The sequence below is a fragment of the Palaemon carinicauda genome, chromosome 45 (genome assembly GCF_036898095.1).
Source record: "Palaemon carinicauda isolate YSFRI2023 chromosome 45, ASM3689809v2, whole genome shotgun sequence".
NCBI classification, from domain to species: domain Eukaryota; kingdom Metazoa; phylum Arthropoda; class Malacostraca; order Decapoda; family Palaemonidae; genus Palaemon; species Palaemon carinicauda.
In genome coordinates, this window is record NC_090769.1 from 22233699 (window position 1) to 22256060 (window position 22362).

The 22362-nt window shown below is 43.5% G+C and overlaps 1 protein-coding gene across 1 annotated transcript in view; it reads left to right on the top strand.

The window, feature by feature from the left end:
• LOC137634642 (uncharacterized) overlaps positions 1-22362 on the top strand; it is a 28533-nt gene that overhangs the window by 403 nt on the left and 5768 nt on the right. The window contains exons 2-3 of the mRNA XM_068367112.1: positions 2095-2335; positions 20310-20448. Of these exons, the coding sequence (XP_068223213.1) occupies positions 2095-2335; positions 20310-20448 (380 nt within the window). The remainder of the gene's footprint in view (positions 1-2094; positions 2336-20309; positions 20449-22362) is intronic.

Genomic DNA, 22362 nt, shown 5'->3' on the forward strand with positions numbered 1-22362 from the left:
CAATTAATCAATATTTCTAAATATTTTCTGTTTTTTTTTTAGCCGTAAATTATAATCAGCATATTTCAATTAATCATTATTTCAAAACATCGTATACCGTTTTTTTAAAACCGAAAATAATATTGTTTTAATATAGAAACTGACCAAATTTCACGAGAAACCAATTATCCTTTTTGGTAAAAGTAATAAGTTATTTGAGAAATTTTAGGAGTATATGTATGATAGCGACCATCTGTATGTATGATAACGGCTAACCTAGAATACGGGGTAAAATTATATGAAAAAGTTGTTTTTACGTAGGAAAGTTTTACCCATCCGCAACTATAATAAAACCGAGTGTTAGGGGAGTTGCAGGGGCCTGTTAGCCCCCCATTAGGTAAGTAGGTAAGGATGCGGCTTGTAGGCTTGTAGGTTAGGTTAGGGTGGAAAGTTTAGGTTACTTGGTGTCCATTATCAAAACCATGCGAGAGGAACTGGCCGCTGATATACAAAGGCTCCTCCTCCTGAAACTAAATCATTTAGAAAAAAAAAAATTCACAAGTGAAGCTACCAAGGATGTTACCTAGTTAACCGAAGGTTCTTCAATATTATTATTGTTACTGGGGTGTATGTATGATGACGGTCATACCCCCAATAACTCTTACTTTCAACCATATTGCTAAGAATATGGTAGTCTAAGGGGGGTAACAGCTGGGCATTAGCCTCCCTGTTATGTAAGTAGGAAAGGACATGGCTGGTTTTATTATAATTATAGATGGAAAAAGCTTTTCTTCTAGAAAACAGGTGTTTCCTATAGAATATTATTATTATTATTATTATTATTACTTACTAAGCTACAACCCTAGTTGGAAAAGCAGTATGCTATAAGCCCAGGGGCTCCAACAGGGAAAATAGCTCAGTGCGGAAAGGAAAAAAGGAAAATAAAATATTCTAAGAAGAGTAACAACAATAAATATCTCCTATATAAACTATAAAAACTTTAACAAAACAAGAGGAAGAGAAATAAGATAGGAGAGTGTGCTCGAGTGTACCCTCAAGCAAGAGAACTCTAACCCAAGACAGTGAAAGGCCATGGTACAGAGGCTATGGCACTACCCAAGACTAGAGAACAGTGGTTTGATTTTGGAGTGTCCTTCTCCTTCTCCTTCTCCTTCTCCTAGAAGGCTTTGCTGAAACCAGGATTTTGGGGTGCCTTACCACATGTGTAAGGAGAGCCAACAGCAAAGTTGAAATTCACTTTATGTACAAGAGAAGCAGTAAAAAAAATATTGTACTGTACACATCTTATTCTTCTTCTTTGTCTGCATCTTTTCCCACTTTTAAAGGTTTAAAGGTTTTAAAGGTCGCTCATGAATGGCAGAGGTAAGGGACAGTGACATTGCCCTAGCAATCAGGACAATACCCTAGAGACTGACCATATATTATATGATCAGCGCCCAAGCCTCCTCTCCACCCAAGCTAGGACCAGGAAGGGCCAGGCAGTGGCTGCTGATGACTCAGCAGATAGACCTATAGGCTCCCCCAAACCCCCCAACATTAGCTCACAAGGATGGTAAGGTTTCAGACACTAATGGCACTAACGAGTCTTAGCGGGACTCGAACCCCCGACTGGGAAACACCAGGCAGAGACGTTACCAATCAGGCCAGGGGTCGATGTTTCTGACAAAGAAGAAGAATGAGATGTGTACAATATTTTTTCTACTGCTTCTCTTGTACATAAAGTGAATTTCAGCTTTGCTGTTGGCTCTCCTTAGACATGTGGTAAGGCACCCAAAAAACCTGGTTTCAGCAAACTATTGGAATTTTCATACCAGTTTGTCTAGCTTTAAATCCTTTCATTCACGCTAGAACTTCCAAGAAAATTTCCTGGCCATAAACAAGTTAATTTAGATGTATTACAGTGGGGGGACAGGTGTGTGGTAATATTACTAGAAACAGGAGATTGAATAGGTAAAATATCAATTAGATTAGACACCTCCTAGCCTAACCTAACCATTTTTAACTTAATGTGAGCTAATATTTCACCTGATTTTGGAAGTGGACTTCATTTCCCCTGGAAAGTATACTTGTGTCAACCCTGCCATTTTCCCGCAGATATTTTGGAGCCTGTTGCAATATTAGAAAGTATAACAATCAAAAAAGGATGCCGTCACCAGCTATACCGCAGAACGCTTCAAGTTCTCCCGTGTTAACGAAACATCCCGATATTTCAAGTATTGGAAATTCCATGTATTCCTCCGTCACAGATGGTGGAATGACGGAGAATGACGTTAAAAAGGCTGTTGGTGATATATCTGATAAATTTACTGAAGCCATGGAGTTGATGAACGATGCAGTAAGTTGACATATTATTTTTCAATATTAAACTTACCCGATAATCATGTAGCTGTCAACTCCGTTGCCCGACAGAAATCTAAGGAGGGATACGCCAGCTATCACAATACTAGAAGGGGGTGTACTAACAGCGCCACCTGTGGCCAGGTACTCAAGTACTTCTTGTTGACACCTCCTCAATTATTCCTCTGTCGTGCCTCCGGCTAGACGTTCTGGGATACGCTTATGGTCTTCGAGTTTATTCTCGCTTATTTGGTGATGTATTCTCTTTGATTTACGGCTGTCGCATTACTAGAAACCTTCTGATATTAGCTAGATAGCTTTTATTTAATTCAGTTTAACGGTTAACGAATTTTTGCTTGTTTTTTGGATCTCCCTTTGACTTCTCTTGAAAACAAAATGTCTGACATTTCGCAAGCCCCCTCCCATAGACGTTGTAGGTCTTGCAATAGACGTATTCCGAAGGTCTCGGTAGATCCTCACACCGCTTGTTCTGACTGTAGGGACAGACCCTGTCAGTTAGAAAATCGATGTGAGGAATGCGCCGGTCTTTCGGAATTGGATTTTGTCCGACTTTTAAAGTATTCTTCTAAGTTAGAGAGAATTAGAGCTAGGAGGAGTTCTTCTCACTCTTCTTTATTTTCCTCATCTCATGATCCTCTTCCTGATCCTACCCCTGTAGTGGCTACCCCCGATCCTACTGTGTGCCCTCCGCCTGATATGTCAGTGGTTTTACGTGCTATTCAGGCTTTAGGCGATAAGGTAGAGTCAGTGGTAAGTGACCATAAGTCTCTGATGGCCGAAGTGAAAGAGTTGAAGGCCAAGAGTGCAGTGGGTGAAGTTAGTGCCAGTGCTGTGACGAGTGCTAGTGTCGGTGCAGTGCCTTGTACTAGTGTTAGTGCCAGTGTGGTGCGTGGGGATTTTTCTGTGCGAGCCAGTCGTTCTCCCAGTCCGGGACCTCTTGCAAGCTCCCAAGCCCAGGGGAGAAGCAATGTCGAAGGGCATAAGGGTTCGGCAGGCCTTGTTAGGCGCACAGAATCATCCTCAGTGGTTGCGGGCGTGTCTTCCACAGACCGTCACTCCCACTTGCAGACGATTGAGCCCGTCTTCCGCTCGTCCGCTGATCTTCTCTCGGGGAAGAAACGTTGGTCTCAGGTCTCTAGACCGCTTAAACGCAGAGTCCAACCCTCGAGTGCTCAGCCAGGTTGCAGTCGTTGGCTCAGCTCTGACTCGCCTCAGTCTTCTAGCGATTGTACTCCGCCCAAGAGGAGTAAGGTACAACAGAGCTGCACCGGTGGTGCAACCACTGTTATGGCTTTACCTCAGTCTGCTACTGTCTCTGCTGATCCCAAGTGGTCTATGCTTCAGTCCATGCAAGCTCAGCTTTCGGACCTGATGCGTGAGTGTCGTGCTGAGAGTGCTGCACCTACTGCACCTGTGGTGCACCAATCTCCTGCACCCGTTCAGCCTGTGCTGCACCCGCCTGCACCGGTGGTGCACCAACCTCCTGCACCCGTTCAGCCTGTGCTGCACCCGCCTGCACCGGTGGTGCACCAACCTCCTGCACCCGTTCAGCCTTTGCTGCACCCGCCTGCACCGGTGGTGCACCAACCTCCTGCACCTGTTCAGCCTGTGCTGCACCCGCCTGCACTCGCTGCACCCAGTCGCAGCTCCATCTGCCAGGCGTACGATGTTGAACCAGTTTCTGTGTTCACTGTTCCCGGTGTTGTTCAGCATCAGCCTTCTTTAAGGCAACCTTCAGTTTGGGATCAGGAGGATTACTCCACTCTTCCTCCTCCTCCCCTGACTGCTCCACCGGCGGTGCAACTCTCGGTGGAGGTACAACAACCTCTTCCACCTGTGAGTCAGTCTGCTCAGCTGCTGCACCGAGCTCTACCCGTGCACCCTGATCCTGCTCCTCAGACATCTCTGCTTGCGGGAACTTTACCTTGTTCTGCACAGCCTCGATCTCTTCACGCTCCACTCATACCACAGGAACAGGAACTTGCTGCACCTCCTCCTTCCACCTCTGTTGTTGTTCCTGCTCGTTCTGACTCTGCGGTTCAGCATTCGTATCCGATCCCGTCGCCTCATTCTGGGGTTGAGATTTCGGATGATGAGGAAGCACACCTTGATCCCTCTTCGGACGTGGACGAATCCAAGCTCTCTCCACAGTCTCTTGATTTTCGCAAGGTCTTGGCTCTTCTCAGGGAGGTTTATCCAGACCATTTTGTCTCAGCTATACCCCGCTCTCCACCATCTGAGTTTTCGCTGGGAGTGCAACAAGCTCAGTCTTCCTATACCAAGCTTGTCCTAGCTAGATCCTCCAAGAGGGCTTTTAGGATCTTAGGGGAATGGCTGCAGTCTAAGCAACTTCTTGGCAAGACTTCCTTCATGTTCCCTCCAACGAAGCTCACTTCGAAAGCGAGCGTTTGGTATGCCACAGGGGAAGCACCAGGCTTGGGAATACCTGCCTCTGCCCAGGCTGACTTCTCAAGTCTGGTAGACTCGCCTCGAAGATCTGCTATGAGACGCTCAAAAGTGTGTTGGACCTTCTCGGACTTGGATCACTTGCTTAAAGGAGTGTTTAGAGCTTTTGAAATGTTTAATTTTCTCGACTGGTGCCTGGGGGCCCTCAGCAAGAAAACCTCCCATACGGACAAAGATTCTGCCATGCTGTTAATGTCCTGTATGGATAAGGCCATCAGAGATGGATCGGGCGAGCTAGCGTCCTTGTTTGTATCAGGGTTTTGAAGAAAAGAGAACAGCTGTGTTCTTTCCTTTCCGCCAGCATTACCCCTTGCCAACGTTCACAACTTCTGTTTGCTCCTCTTTCGAAGTTTATTTTTCCCGAAGAGCTCATTAAAGATTTGTCTGCTGCTTTGATACAGAAGGACACGCACGATCTTGTAGCTTCTTCGGCTCGTAAGTCTAAGGCTTCCACCTCAGCCCCTAAGACTTACCGCTCCCCAGTGGCTGATACCCCTGCGACTAGATTCATACCGCCCTTTCGTGGTAGAGCCCCCAGCCGAGGAAGCTCCCGTCCAGACTCTTACAGAGGCAAGTCCAGGAAAGGATCCAAGCCATCCAAAGGAAAACACTGACTCTCCGATTCTCCAGACGACAGTAGGAGCCAGACTCAAGACCTTCTGGCGAGCTTGGGAGATGAGAGGTGCAGACGCACAGTCTGTCAGTTGGCTGAGGTTCGGTTACAGGATTCCATTCTTCCTTCAACCACCTCTGACCACTTCGCCCATCAACCTCTCCCCCAACTACAAAGAGGAGGACAAGAGACTAGCTTTGCACCAGGAGGTGTCGCTTCTTGTGCAGAAGAAGGCTGTGGTTGTAGTCCGGGACCATCAATCCCCGGGCTTCTACAACCGCCTCTTTCTTGTGGCCAAGAAGACAGGAGGTTGGAGACCTGTGCTGGACGTCAGCGCTCTCAACGAGTATGTCTCCAAGCTGACGTTCACGATGGAGACGACCAAGTCGGTCTTAGCAGCGGTCAGACAGGAGGACTGGATGGTCTCATTGGACTTGAAAGATGCTTATTTTCACGTTCCGATTCATCCAGACTCCCAACCTTTCCTAAGATTCGTTTTCGGAAAGGTCGTCTACCAATTCCAAGCCCTGTGTTTTGGCCTAAGCACAGCTCCTATGGTCTTTACCCTTCTGATGAGGAATGTAGCCAAATTCCTTCACTTGTCAAACATCAGAGCCTCCCTCTACCTAGACGACTGGCTGTTGAGAGCCTCCTCGAGTCGTCGTTGTCTGGAGAATCTTCATTGGATTTTAGACCTTATCAGAGACCTGGGTCTATTAGTCAATTTGGAAAAATCTCAACTCATTCCCTCACAATCCATCGTGTATCTGGGAATGGAAATTCAGAGTCAGAGTTTTCGGGCTTTTCCATCGGCCCCCAGGATAAGCCAAGCCCTAGAGTGCATCATGAGCATGCTGAAGAGGAACAGTTGCTCAGTGAGACAGTGGATGAGTCTCACAGGGACTCTCTCGTCCCTAGCCCTGTTTGTCGAGCTGGGCAGACTCCACCTCCGCCCTCTTCAATTCCACCTTGCAGCTCATTGGGACAAGAGTTCTACTCTGGAAGCAATCTCTATCCCTATCAACCAAGAGATGAAGACCACTCTCCTGTGGTGGAAGCACAACCTCCTTCTCAGAGAGGGTCTATCCTTGGCCATTCAGACCCCCAATCTTCATCTCTTCTCAGATGCATCGGACTCGGGCTGGGGTGCAACCTTGGACGGAAAGGAATGCTCCGGAATGTGGAACGAGGAACAACGATCTCTCCACATCAACTGCAAGGAACTGCTGGCAGTTCATCTAGCCCTGTTGAACTTCAAGTCCCTCCTGCTAGGCAAAGTGGTGGAGGTGAACTCGGACAACACCACAGCCTTGGCTTACATCTCCAAGCAAGGGGGGACCCATTCGAGGAGCCTTTACGAGATCGCAAGGGTCCTCCTCATTTGGTCAAGAAGTCTAAACCTCTCTCTAGTCACGAGGTTCATCCAGGGCAATATGAACGTGTCAGCAGATCGTCTGAGCAGAAGGAATCAGGTCATTCCCACGGAATGGACCCTCCACAAGAGTGTGTGCAACAGACTTTGGACCTTGTGGGGTCAACCTACCATAGATCTGTTTGCCACCTCCATGACCAAGAGACTTCCTCTGTTTTGTTCTCCTGTTCCAGACCCTGCAGCAGTTCATGTGGATGCCTTTCTACTGAACTGGTCCCATCTCGACCTGTACGCATTCCCTCCGTTCAAGATAATCAACAAGGTTCTGCAGAAATTCGTCTCGCACGAAGGGACACGGCTGACGCTGGTTGCTCCCCTTTGGCCTGCAAGAGAATGGTTCACAGAGGTACTACAATGGCTAGTAGACTTCCCCAGGACTCTACCTCTAAGAGTGGACCTTCTACGTCAACCTCACGTAGACAGGTTACATCCAAACCTCCACGCTCTTCAACTGACTGCCTTCAGACTGTCGAAAGATTCGCTAGAGCTCGAGGCTTTTCGAAGGAGGCAGCCAGGGCTATTGCCAGAGCAAGAAGGGTTTCCACTCGTAGGGTCTACCAGTCTAAGTGGGAGGTCTTCCGAAGCTGGTGTAGAGCCAATTCAATATCCTCTACCAATACCTCTGTGACCCAAATAGCTGACTTCCTGCTTCATCTTAGGAATGAGAGATCCCTTTCAGCTCCTACGATTAAGGGATATAGGAGTATGTTGGCCTCAGTTCTCCGCCATAGAGGTTTGGACCTGTCTTCCAACAAGGACCTTCAAGACATTCTTAAGTCTTTTGAGACGTCTAAAGATCGTCGTCTTTCCACTCCAGGCTGGAATTTAGACGTAGTCTTAAGGTTCCTTATGACATCTAGGTTCGAACCTCTCCAGTCAGCTTCATTCAAGGACCTTACCCTCAAGACTCTTTTTCTCGTTTGCCTGGCAACAGCTAAGAGAGTCAGTGAGGTTCATGCCTTCAGCAAGAACATTGGTTTCACGACCGAGTCTGCTACATGTTCTTTCCAGCTTGGATTCCTAGCAAAGAACGAACTTCCTTCACGTCCTTGGCCTAGATCGTTCGAGATACCTAGCCTTTCCAACATGGTAGGTAACGAACTTGAGAGAGTTCTTTGCCCTGTCAGAGCTCTCAAATATTATCTCAAGAGGTCTAAACCTCTCCGAGGACAGTCAGAAGCCTTATGGTGTGCCATCAGGAAACCCTCGAGACCCATGTCCAAGAATGGGCTTTCGTATTATATAAGGCTTCTGATCAGAGAAGCACATTCTCACTTAAAGGAGGAAGACCTTGCATTGCTGAAGGTAAGGACCCACGAAGTAAGAGCCGTAGCTACTTCGATGGCCTTTAATAAAAACCGTTCTCTGCAGAGTGTAATGGATGCAACCTATTGGAGGAGCAAGTCAGTGTTTGCATCATTTTATCTGAAAGATGTCCAGTCTCTTTACGAGAACTGCTACACCCTGGGACCATTCGTAGCAGCGAGTGCAGTAGTAGGTGAGGGCTCAGCCACTACATTCCCTTAATCCCATAACCTTTTTAACTTTTCTCTTGAATTCTTTTTGTTGTTTTTATGGTTGTTACGGTAGGCTAAGAAGCCTTCCGCATCCTTTTGATTTGGCGGGTGGTCAATTCATTCTTGAGAAGCGCCTAGGTTAAAGGTTGTGTAGAGGTCCTTTAGTAGGGGTTGCAACCCTATATACTTTAGCACCTTGGGTTGATTCAGCCTCCAAGAGGAACGCTGCGCTCAGTAAGGAAGACGAACTTAAAAAAGAGGCAGAGTAACGGTTCAATTCGACTTCCTTACCAGGTACTTATTATTTCATTTGTTATTAGAGATAACTGTTATATGAAATTTGGGGATACTTGGCTATCCTTTAATCTTGTTCACTGGTTTTCACCCACCCCCCTGGGTGCGAATCAGCTACATGATTATCGGGTAAGTTTAATATTGAAAAATGTTATTTTCATTAGTAAAATAAATTTTTGAATATACTTACCCGATAATCATGATTTAATTGACCCTCCCTTCCTCCCCATAAAGAACCAGTGGGACCGAGGAATAATTGAGGAGGTGTCAACAAGAAGTACTTGAGTACCTGGCCACAGGTGGCGCTGTTAGTACACCCCCTTCTAGTATTGTGATAGCTGGCGTATCCCTCCTTAGATTTCTGTCGGGCAACGGAGTTGACAGCTACATGATTATCGGGTAAGTATATTCAAAAATTTATTTTACTAATGAAAATAACATTTTTATTATTATTATTATTACTACTACTAACTAAGCTACAATCCTTGTTGGAAAAGCAGGATGCTATAAGCATATTCTTGGTTCAATTTAAGTTTATATTTTTGGCCACACAAAAAAATATACTGTACCATAAAAGTTGTTTGTTGATGCTTATAGCAGGCAAAATAAGATCTAAAGCAAGTGGTTATTGTACATATGGGTATAATTGATAGGCTTGCAATTCAGTTCAATTCCTTGACCTTTTATTTTAGTATTAAACTGTCAAGTGTCCACCCTGGATGACTCTGCTGCTGCCGTACCATTACCTCACTCAGCATCAAAGTATTCAAATAAGTTTTCTTTAGCTTGAATTGTAAATTTCTCTCCAGATCAGCAACACAAGCAAAGGGATCTCTCTCTCTCTCTCTCTCTCTCTCTCTCTCTCTCTCTCTCTCTCTCTCTCTCTCTCTCTCTCTCTCTCTCCATGAAAGAGGAAGTGGAGCCTCCGCGGATGGACTAAAAAGCCTTTGAAACATCCAAAATCTTTGTAATTCTCTCTCTCTCTCTCTCTCTCTCTCTCTCTCTCTCTCTCTCTCTCTCTCTCTCTCTCTCTCTCTCTCTCTCTCTCTCTCTCTCTCTCTCATATCCATTTTCAGAGAATAGATCAGCTCTTTTAATGTATCACTTGAGAATTGAACCATCCAAAATCTTTGTAATTCTCTCTCTCTCTCTCATATCCATTTTCAGAGAATAGATCAGCTCTTTTAATATATCACTTGAGAATTGAACCATCCAAAATCTTTGTAATTCTCTCTCTCTCTCTCTCTCTCTCTCTCTCTCTCTCTCTCTCTCTCTCCTCTCTCTCTCTCTCTCTCTCTCTCTCTCTCTCTCTCTCATCCATTTTCAGAAAATAGATCAGCTCTTTCAATGTATCACTTGAGGATTTGGAGTCCTCTAGTGTCAAGTGCCCAACTAAAAAAAAACATTGCTGGGCAGCTTGTTACTTTCCATCTACAACTTCCGTATTTTGAGAGTGCTACCAATTGACGTTCCTACACTTTCTATACGAGTAAACTTAATATTACGAGAATGACAGCATGACACGGTTTAAATTCATAACCGTAACATCACGTTTAAGGCAATACTGAGTTAGTTGCGGTAAACACATTATGACGTGGGTGATGTTCAATAGGTTAATGTTTAATTTACTTTACACATAATTTTGTAATGAATGATCAGTAAGTATTGAATATTATTGTATTGCAGTTACTGAACATTTGGTGTTTTATATGCCTGAAGAGGCCAAATAACACTGATATTAATCTTTGGCACCATCGTTTAATTAGTTCATTATGCATGTTGCATAAGATTTTTCATAACTCTGACCATCCTTTACATTCAGATCTCCCTGGACAATTTTATCCTGTTCGTAATACTAGGCAGGCAGTTAATTCTAATAGCCAGGCCTTCTCCATCATGAGGCTCAATACTACACAGTATTCTGGAAGTTTTATTCCAGCTTTTACCAAGTTGTGGAATGATCTTCCTAATCGGGTAGTTGAATCAGTAGAACTTCAAAAGTTCAAAGTTGGAGCAATTGTTTTTATGTTGACCAGGCTGACATGAGTCTCTTTGTTGTTTATATAGGACATATCTGTTTTTGACGTTGTTAATAGTTTATATATGACATATCTGTTTTTGACGTTGTTAATAGTTTATATAGGACATACCTGTATCTGTTTTGACGCTGTTACTGTTTTTAGAATAATATATTGTTAATTTATTCTCATCATTTATTCATTTCCTTATTTCCTCTCCTCACTGGGTTATTTTTCCCTTTTGGAGCCCTTGGGATTATAGCATCTTGCTTTTCCAACTTGGGTTGTAGCTTTGCTAGTAATAATAATAATAATAACAGCTCATAAGTATCTTAGTAACTGCTCTCCTAATAATGTTGTTTTACATTTTTCATTTGGTTTCTTGTATGTAGATTTCGCAATTCAAAATTACAGTATGTATAAATCAGTTTCAATTTAGAAGATAGAACTGTATTGTTATGTTTGGTGCATATTATTATTATTATTATTGCGACTAGCTAAGCTATAACCCTAGTTAGTAAGGCAGGATACTATAATCCGTAGGGCTTCAACAGGGATAAATAGTCCAGTGAGGAAAGGAAATAAGGAAATAAATAAGCTATATGAGTAGTAATAATGAATAAAGAATTTAGAATATCTTGATATCAGTAATGTTAAAATAGATATGTCATATATAAACTATGAAGACAGTCTTTTGTTAGTTTGTTCAACATAAAAATATTTGCTGTAAGTTTGAACTTCGGAAGCTCCACCAATTAAATTGAAGTCTTATTGAACATAAACATTATTGAGTGGGGGTATACAGATAAACCTATAATTTTCAATATTAAACTTACCCGATAATCATGTAGCTGTCAACTCCGTTGCCCGACAGAATTCTATGGAGGGATACGCCAGCTATCACAATACTAGAAGGGGGTGTACTAACCAGCGCCACCTGTGGCCAGGTACTCAAGTACTTCTTGTTGACACCTCCTCAATTATTCCTCTGTCGTGCTTCTGACAAGACGTTCTGGGATACGCTTATGTTCTTGGAGTATTTTCACGACTTTGGTGAAGTATTTCTCTTTGATTTCGGCTATCGCTTTACTGGAAACTTCTATTTTAGCTTAGTTAGCTTTTGGAATTAATTTGATTAATTTTGGTGACGAAGAGAGTATGAACTCTCGTTCACCTTTCAATGGCCGACCCTTCCCTTAGACGGAAGTGTTGGTGTCTAAGAGAGTATAGACTCTCTTTCTTAATTTTGCTTAACAAAAGTTATAGATTTATTTTATATCTCTCCGCCTCTTATAGGCCTCTTCGATTAACTTCCTTTTATTATAAACTTATTAAAATTAATTTTTATATTTGTTTATATTCGACCTTCCTAATAGTAGGCGGTCTTTTCTTGGTACCGAAGTTAATTAACATTGAGCCCGTCATTTCGGTTTTACCTGTTAACATATTATGCTATTTTAATGTCTTTGAAAGAATTTCTTTGATAGTCTCGTACTTTTTCAAAGTTGAACTAACGTTTTGTTTGTCTCTGCAGTTGTTGACGTTCAGAACGTTCAACTTGCACTCTATCGTTACGATAGAGAAAGAATGTTCACGGTTTCACATTGCAGTAAGAGTAACCGTGTCTAGCGTTTTGTTCATTCTTTCTTAACTTAATGGTTTTGATCCTAATAAAGGAACTTTTCATTTTGGGAAATATTTCAGTTTTTTCCTTTAACAATAATATGTTTTAACGATATATATGATTGGGCTCTTCTCTCAGGTTCTAAGTCAAGAGAGAGAGAGAGAGAGAGAGAGAGAGAGAGAGAGAGAGAGAGAGAGAGAGAGAGACGGAGGGAGAAAGAGGATAAACGTTTCCCTCAAGCCTGCCAGGCGTACGAGTAACGTCGTTATCGTTTTTGCTCTTATCCCTAGTCTCTTTAGGGGAAGAAACTAAACGTTTCTAGAGTGATCTAGTGTTTAGTCTCTTTCCAGCCACTGAATTATCTTTCATTAGATTTTTCTGTTACATTGTAATTCTGTTTTCGCAATTACTAACTTTTGAGAAGGATAGAATTGCGTGTTTCAGGTACAAACCACTTAAAGTTTCGAGTTCAGTGAAATAAGTGCAAACAGAAATCAAAGTGATAAGTGATTAGCGCAAAGTATGTCAGTGTTATGCGTGAGGGTACTTTAGTGCGCGCCAGTCATCCTCCCAGTCCGGGACCTCTTGCAAGCTCCCAAGCCCAGGGGAGAAGCAATGTCGAAGGGCAAAAGGGTTCGGCAGGCCTTGATCGGCGCACAGAAGTATCCTCGGTGGTTGTGGGCGTGTCTTACCGAGACCGTCACTCCCACCCGCAGACGATTGAGCCCTTATTTTGCTCGTCTGCAGAAGAGATTTAGAGGAGAAAATCTGGCAGAGTAACGCTGGTCTCAGGTCTCAAGACCTCTTAAACGTAAAGACCAGACCTATGCCAGACGTACGAAGTAAAGTTCAACAACCCGGATGCAGTCATTGGGTTAGCTCTGACTCTCCTCAGTCATCAGTTTGTCGGGCTGAGAGTGCGCCTACACTCCCCCCGCCTATGCTCGCTCCGCCTGATGGCAGTACCACCTGCCAGGCGTACGATGTTGTGGACTCTACTACAGTCCATGCAAGCACAGCTTTCGGACTTGATGCGTGAGTGTGGGGCTGAGAGTGTTGCTCCTCCGCCTCCGCCTACACTCCCCCCGCCTACACTCGTTCCGCCTGATCGCAGTACCACCTGCCAGGCGTACGATGTTGTGGACTCTACTACAGTCCATGCAAGCACAGCTTTCGGACGTGATGCATGAGTGTCGGGCTGAGAGTGTTGCTCCTCCGCCTCCGCCTACACTCCCTCCACCTGCACCCGCTCAGCCTGTGCTCAACCCGCCTGCGCTCGCTCCACCTAATCGCAGCACCATCTGCCAGGCGTACGATGTTGAGCCACATTCTGTGTTCGCTGTTCCCAGTGTTGTTCAGCCTCAGCCTTCTTTAAGGCAACCTTCTGTGTGGGATCAGGAGGATTACTCCACTCTTCCTCCTCCTCCCCTGGCTGCTCCACCGGTGGTGCAACTCTCGGTGGAGGTACAACAACCTCTTCCACCCATGAGTCAGTCTCCTCAGCTGCTGCACCGAGCTCAACCCGTGCACCCTGATCTTGCGCCTCAGACACCTCTGCTTGCGAGAACTTTACCTTGTTCTGCGCAGCCTCTTCCTCATCGCGCTCCGCTCACACCACAAGAACTGGAACTTGCTACTCCGCTTCCGCCAACCGCTCAGCAAGCGCAACCCTTGGGTTCAACCACTCATGCTAGGAGTCAGCCTCCTCCACCCATGCGCCTTCCTTCTGCTTGTCTTTTATTCAGCCTTTGCAGACTGAGCCTCAGGTGTTCCCTCAACAGAGTCTTGAAGAGGAAACCACAACTATTGTTGTTCCAGCTCGTTCTGACTCTGCTGTTCAGCATACCTTACCTCCATTTTCAAACCATGGCAAAAATATGAATCATGAGTTATGAATGTAAGGTAAACATTATGTTGATTTTTAAACCCCATGCAAGCATGCATAAAGCACTCTAGCACTGGTCATGGAATTTCTGAGAAATGTTAAACGCCATGCACACGCTCTGCTTTCCTTACAGCAGGCTCTGCTTACAGCAGGCTCTGCTTACTACATGCTCTGCTTACAGCATGCTCTGCATTCAGCATGCTCTGCATACAGCATGCTCTGCATTCAGCATGCTCTGCATACAACATGCTCTGCATTCAGCATGCTCTGCATTCAGCATGCTCTGCATACAACATGCTCTACATACAGCATGCTCTGCATACAGCATACTCTGCATACATCATGCTCTGCATACCTTACCGCATGCTTCTCAGTCACACATCTTGGGTTGTTGCCAACTCACTAGACTGTCAAGCAGTTTCATTACGTTGCCTTCTAGTCTGCTGCTTTTGCACCAGTGAACCCTCACTCAGAGAACTTAGCTTTTCTAGGATAAGGTCCCTGTAGATGAGAAAGTTCTTTTCTCCCTCCTTCTGATATTCCCTTGAGGACTCTGTCATTTGGAGGGAGCCTTTAGCTGCATAACCTCTTATGGACTTTTATTTAAGCTTAACATGCTTCCAGGGAAGGTAATGGTTCCACTTCAGTCGCTAATCCCGTCTGTTACCACACCTGCTCCCTTAGACCTTGAGCTGTGTTGCATGACATGCAGTCCAAGCTTAGTCCTTGTTAGAGGATTTTTTGTTTACGGAGTCAATGTGTCACGGGGAAGACGTTCAACAACCAACAGAAGTGACTTGTTGTGACGCAGTGCGGCAACCTCAGCAACCCGTTAAGGAGTTGTCTGTACGACCCAGACAGTCTAGACAGATTCGGGTTGTCACTGTACTTCCTCGCTTGCCCATGATTGACAGTTCACAGACTGTGCAGCAGTATCATGATCTTGTGTCCGGCTCCGTCAGACGACTGGCTTTTAAGAGCTCCCACAAGTCGTCGCTGTCTGGAGTTTTTCAAATGGACTATGGATCTGACCAAGGAACTGGGCCTCCTGGTCAATTTTGAGGAGTCTCAGCTCGTTCCATCCCAAACTATTGTCTCCTTGGGTATGGATCTTCAGAGTCGAGCTTTTCGGACTTTTCCGTCGGCCCCAAGGATCTTCCAAGCCCTAGAATGCATCCAGAGCATGCTGAGAAGGAACCGATGCTCAGTCAGGTAGTGGATGAGTCTAACAGGGACACTTTCATCTCTGGCCCTGTTCATCGTGTTAGGGAGACTCCACCTTCCCCCCCTTCAGTATCATCTAGCTGCTCACTGGATAAAGGACATGACGCTAGAGACGGTCTCAGTTCCTGTTTCCGAAGAGAGGAGGTCTTCTCTCGCGTGGTGTAAGAACAGCTTTCTTCTCAAGGAAGTCTTCCTTTGGCTGTTCAGAAACACGACCGCCGTCTCCTCTCGGACGCATCAGACATGGGCTGGGGTGCGACTTTGGACGGACAAGAATGCTCGGGAACATGGAATCAGGAGCAAAGGACACTTCACATCATTTGCAAGAAGTTGTTGGCGGTTATTCTGGCCTTGATAAACTTCAAGTCCCTCCAGCTTAACAAAGTGGTGGAGGTAGACTCTGACAACACCACAGCCCTGGCTTACATCTTCAAGCAGGGAGGGACTCTTTCGTGGAAGTTGTTCTAGATCGCAAGGGACCTACTCATCTGGTCTTAAGATCGAAAGCTAACTGGTAACGAGGTTCATTCAGGGCGGTATGAATGTCATGGCAGATCACCTCAGACGGAAGGGTCAGGTCATCCCCACAGAGTGGACCCTTCTCAAGAATGTTTGCAACAGACTTTGGGCCCTGTGGGGTCAGCCAACCATAGATCTGTTCTCTACCTCGATAACCTAGAGACTCCTGTTGTATTTTTCTCCGATTCCAGACCCAGCAGCAGTTCACGTGGATGCTTTTCTGCTGGATTGGTTCCACCTCGACCTGTATGCATTCCCGCCGTTCAAGATTGTCAACAGGGTACTTCAGAAGTTCTCCTCTCACAAAGGGACACGGCTGACGTTGGTTGGCTCCGCTCTGGTCCGCGAGAGAATGGTTCTTAGAGGTACTGCATGGCTGGTCGACATTCCCAAGACTCTTCCTCTAGGAGTGAACCTTCTAAGTCTACCTCTCGTAAAGAAGGTACACCCTATCCTCCACGCTCTTCGTCTGACTGCCTTCAGACTTTCGAAACACTCTCAGGAGCTAGGGGCTTTTCGAAGGAGGCAGCCAGAGCGATTGCCAAAGCAAGGAGAACATCCACTCTCAGAATCTATCAGTCTCAAGGGGAAGTCTTCCGTAGCTGGTACAAGACCAATGCAGTTTCCTCAACCAGTACCACTGTAACCCAGATTGCTGACTTCCTGTTATATCTAAGGAAAGTAAGATCCCTTTCAGCTCCTACGATCAAGGGTTACAGAAGTATGTTGGCAGCGGTTTTCCGCCACAGAGGCTTGGATCTTTCCACCAACAAAGATCTTCAGGACCTCCCTAGGTCTTTTGAGACCTCAAAGGAACGTCGGTTGTCCACTCCAGGCTGGAATCTAGACGTGGTCCTAAGGTTCCTTATGTCATCAAGATTTGAACCTCTCCATCAGCCTCTTTTTAGGACCTCACATTAAAAACTCTTTTCCTCGTGTGCTTGACAACAGCTAAAAGAGTAAGTGAGATCCACGCCTTCAGCAGGATCATTGTTTTCACATCTGAAACGGCTACATGTTCCTTGCAGCTCGGTTTTTGCTAAACGAGCTTCCTTCACGTCCTTGGCCTAAGTCGTTCGAGATCCCAAGCCTGTCCAACTTGGTGGGGAATGATCTGAAGAGAGTTCTTTGCCCAGTTAGAGCTCTTAGGTTCTATCTAAAAGGTCTTAACCTTTACAAGGACAATCAGAAGCCTTATAGTGTGCTATCAAGAAACCTTCTTTTCCAAGTTCTAAGAACTCAGTTTCTTACTATTCAGGCTTCTGATTAGAGAAACACATTCTCATCTGAAGGAAGAAGACCTTGCTTTGCTGAAGGTAAGGACACATGAAGTGGGAGCTGTGGCTACTTCAGTGGCCTTCAAACAGAACCATTCTCTGCAGAGTGTTATGGATGCAACCTATTGGAGAAGCAAGTCAGAGTTCGCATCATTCTATCTCAAAGATGTCCAGTCTCTTTACGAGTACTGCTACACCCTGGGATCATTCGTAGCAACGAATGCAGTAGTAGGCGAGGGCTCAGCCACTACATTCCCATAATCCCATAACCTTTTAACCTTTCTCTTGAATACTTTTTATGGGTTGTACGGTCGGCTAAGAAGCCTTCCACATCCTTGTTGATTTGGCGGGTGGTCAATTCTTTCTTGAGAAGCGCCGAGGTTAAAGGTTGTGATGAGGTCCTTTAGTATGGGTTGCAGCCCTGTATACTTTAGCACCTTTGGGTTGATTCAGCCTCCAAGAGGAACGCTGCGCTCAGTAAGGAAGACGAACTTAAAAAAGAGGCAGAGTAACGGTTCAATTCGACTTCCTTACCAGGTACCTATTATTTCATTGTTATTTGAGATAACTGTTATATGAAATATGGGATACTTAGCTATCCTTTAATCTTGTACACTGGTTTTCACCCACCCCCCTGGGTGTGAATCAGCTACATGATTATCGGGTAAGTTTGATATTGAAAAATGTTATTTTCATTAGTAAAATAAATTTTTGAATATACTTACCCGATAATCATGATTTAATTGACCCTCCCTTCCTCCCCATAGAGAACCAGTGGGACCGAGGAATAATTGAGGAGGTGTCAACAAGAAGTACTTGAGTACCTGGCCACAGGTGGCGCTGGTTAGTACACCCCCTTCTAGTATTGTGATAGCTGGCGTATCCCTCCATAGAATTCTGTCGGGCAACGGAGTTGACAGCTACATGATTATCGGGTAAGTATATTCAAAAATTTATTTTACTAATGAAAATAACATTTTCTTTTCATGATATAATGGTGTATAACTTATTTTTAACTTGTTATAAGTTTTCATTGCAGCAGAAAAAAATTTTGATTTTCATATTTTCATCAATATGTGTACAGTACTTCGTTTAAAAACGTGCTTGATCTTATAATTATATTTACATCAAATGTACCAAGTGCCTCACAAAAAAAATTAGGCTTAAACTTACCTAGATAAACTATCAAAATTGGACATCAACAATCATTGTGTATTTTATCTAAATCCCCTAAATGTTTATTAAGGCCAGGTACTTCTTATCATAGATTATATGATAGCTGATGTAAGCTTTGTAACTGTAGCCTTGTTATGAAAAATTGGGTTAATACAAACAGAGCACATCAGCCATTGAAATCTCTAGCAATATCCAAAGCCATTATAGGCATTACTTTTGGGTCTTTGCTATGTCCCTGTGGTCCATAGCTGCATCTATTTTTAGCCTTTTACCTAAACTCTGTTCCTCTTTTGTTACTTTAACCCTTTGGTCCATAGCTGCATTTATTTTTAGCCTTTTACCTAAACTCTGTTCCTCTTTTGTTACTTTAACCCTTTGGTCCATAGCTGCATTTATTTTTAGCCTTTTACCTTAACTCTGTTCCTCTTTTGTTACTTTCACCCTTTGGTCCATATCTGCTTTTCTTTTTAGCCTTTTACCTTAACTCTCTTCCTGTTTTGTTACTTTAACCCTTTGGTCCATAGCAGCATTTATTTTTAGCCTTTTACCTGAACTCTCTTCCTGTTTTGTTACTTTCACCCTTTGGTCCATAGCTGCATTTATTTTTAACCTTTTACCTTAACTCTGTTCCTGTTTTGTTACTTTCACCCTTTGGTCCATAGCTGCATTTATTTTTAACCTTTTACCTTAACTCTGTTCCTGTTTTGTTACTTTCACCCTTTGGTCCATAGCAGCATGTATTTTTAGGCTTTAACCTTAACTCTGTTCCTCTTTTGTTACTTTCACCCTTTGGTCCATAGCTGCATTTATTTTTAGGCTTTAATCTTAACTCTGTTCCTATTTCCTTACTTTCATCTCTCTGACCAAGCTTATCTTCATTATGCATCTACAGTTTCCTCCAATCACACCTTGGTGTTCATTGGCCTCCCTAGTCTCAGTGGATGGCCATACACTATAGTCAAAATTAAAGAATCTATTTCAATCCCATGTTTGAGACAACCGCTCTCTAGAAGCCAAAGAGAAAGAGTGACTAGTTCATCACTCGTGTCTATACATACAGGCGGCTGGTACCACCAACCACCCCCTACCCAGGCTCTGGGTACGGTTGCCACCTCTCACCAAAAAGTCTAATTGACTACCATCCAGCTTTGCCGAAAGATATATCCATATAAAGATGACTCCAGGTTTGTGTTAGGGAAAAATACAAATTATCTACGAGTTTGTCATATTCACAGCACCCAACTTTATTAAGAGCTAAGGAAAAGGCTTTTTATCATTATTATTTCATTAAAGATGATCGCAGTCTCAGTACTATTTATCTTAAAGTTGAGCTTTTCTATGGCTTGTCTGGCTTTTCTTTTTTGCTTTTACTCAGTACTGCACTCTGCCAGTAACTGTGCTATTTTTTTCAACAGTAGGGAGAGCAAAATACCTAGAAAAACTTGTCAAAATCGGTACAATGAAGATCGACTTTGCTGAAATCATACTCCTATTAACCGTTTTACCCCCAGGCTATTTGGAAATTTCCAATTCTTAACCCCGAGGGGGTTATTTTTTTCCCAGCACATTTTGCAGTATATTTTTTCTAAATTGCTCTAACAGCCTTAATTTTTGTCATAGAGAGGTCAGGTTGGTCTCATTCTCTTGGAAAATGCCTGAATTTTTTCAAAAAATTATCAAAAAATATGAAAAAAAAATTTTTATAGCATTTTTTTGCAAGGACATAGCAGTACGTCCATGGGGGTAAAGGGATGGCTTTAGTGAAATGTACCAGTATGTCCTTTGGGGGTAAAAGGGTTAGAGGACTCAGGTTTGTGTAGTCAGGAAAGTTACAAATTACTTTTAGAATTTATGATATTTATTTAGCCTAAGTGCTATTCTGTATAGTAATTTCTGATTTCCACAGAGGTCATCACTAGGAACTGTTTACTTTTCGGAGGACGTTATAGACACTCAAGCTCAGGTAAAAGAGACTCTTGATGACTACAACAACTTACTGCCACGATTGAGTGAGAAGCAGAGAAAGAATGTCATACAGTCAATAGGTAAAATTTCTTATCTTTATACTTATTTATAAATCATAGCTTGTTCTTACATGAATACAGACATTCGTTATTTACATATATTTAAAAATGTACAAACATACATATACCAAGGCACTTCCCCCAATTTTGGGGGTAGCCGACATCAACAAATGGAACAAAAACAAAAAGGGGACCTCTACTCTCTACGTTCCTCCCAGCCTAGCAAGGGACTCAACCGAGTTCAGCTGGTACTGCTAGGGTGCCACAGCCCACCCTCCCACTACAGTAATATTATATACTAATTAAAAAAAGTACTGTAGTCTGTCTAATTGTGACAAGATGCTGGTGAGGGAAAAAATTAATAGGTCTACCTTGTATCACATGAAATGAAAAACTTGGCGACATAGCTAAGGTGGTGAAAAGGCACCCCTAGCTTCCCAAGAGAGACGGTTCTCCAAATAAGTGTCAGAAAATAAAAGTATGTAAATATGCATATGAAATTACTACTGTACCAACTTTCCAGAGTAAGGGTGAGGGGGTCTCTTTACTAACTCAGCCCCCCCTGGCCCCCAAATCTCTGGATACGCCCATACATTGGGACAATCTTGGTATCGTACTGTATTCTTCAAGTCATATTACTGTACTGTACAAAGCAGATTCCTTGTAACTGATGTTATTTTTGCTTATTTGACTTTTCATCCTTCTTTTTGCTTGTATTTTTGAGGAATTGTCAACTAGATGCTCTTCTTACTATTTCCTTTAGGAATGATAACAGTCAGAGGGATTGTATTTACCTCAAGCAATCCTTCTTGTTTTAACAGTATAGTCACTATAGTATGTATTTGATTACTGACTGCTTTACAGGAGACTCTCATCCTTAGTTGTAAATAGTCAAATGTATCAGAACACAATACGAAGTACGGAATTTTAAATGATTGAATGAGGCAAGGTTGGCATTTTCTGGGTTACTGGCTTGGTTACTGGGCACCACAAGGAAAGGTGGGCCAACAAAGATTATTAATGTTTATTCTTGCTCTCCTCCAGTTCTTTGAGTTTTTACCTCAGGGTCTTGACTTACTTTCCAGTATCAGATCTACGACTTGATGTTAGAGAATCATGTGTACAGTTTTCATAAGAAAGACTTCCTTTTTACTGTCTTGGTCGGTTTTAGTTTCCGCAATAGATATCAATAGGTCCTGACACATTTGAATTGTACCTTGGATCTTACTGGAAGTATGAGACTAAATGTGACTTGTACCCTTTGTTGAAATGTCCATTTTTTCTGTAGGAAATACATACATATATACATATATATACCAAGGCACTTCCCCCAATTTTGGGGTGATAGCCAACATCAACAAATGAAACAAATCAATAAGGGGAACTCTACTCTCTACGTTCCTCCCTGCCTGACAAGGGACTCAACCGAGTTCAGCTGGTACTGCTAGGGTGCCACAGCCCACCCTCCCCCATTATCCACCACACATTAAGCTTCATAATGCTGAATCCCCTACTGCTGCTACCTCCGCGGTCATCTAAGGCACCGATTATTATTATCAATACAGTATTGTTATTATTCAAGATGAACTATCATTCATAAGAAACAATCCTACAAAGACATTACCTTCTTACGCATGCAGCCAAAGAACAGGGGGCCCTAAATGTAACTCCTGGCTCTACAAGGGGTCTATGCATTTGCTCCAAAACGGTATTATTATTATTATTATTATTATTATTATTATTATTATTATTATTATTATTATTATTATTATTATTAAATGTTAAGCTACAACCCTAGTTGGAAAAGCGGGATGCTACAAGCCCAGGGGCCCCAACAGGGAAAATAGCCCATTGAGGAAAGGAAACAAGGAAAAATAAAATATTTTAAGAAGAGCAACAACATGTATCTGGGGAATGTACATGTTCAAACCAAAT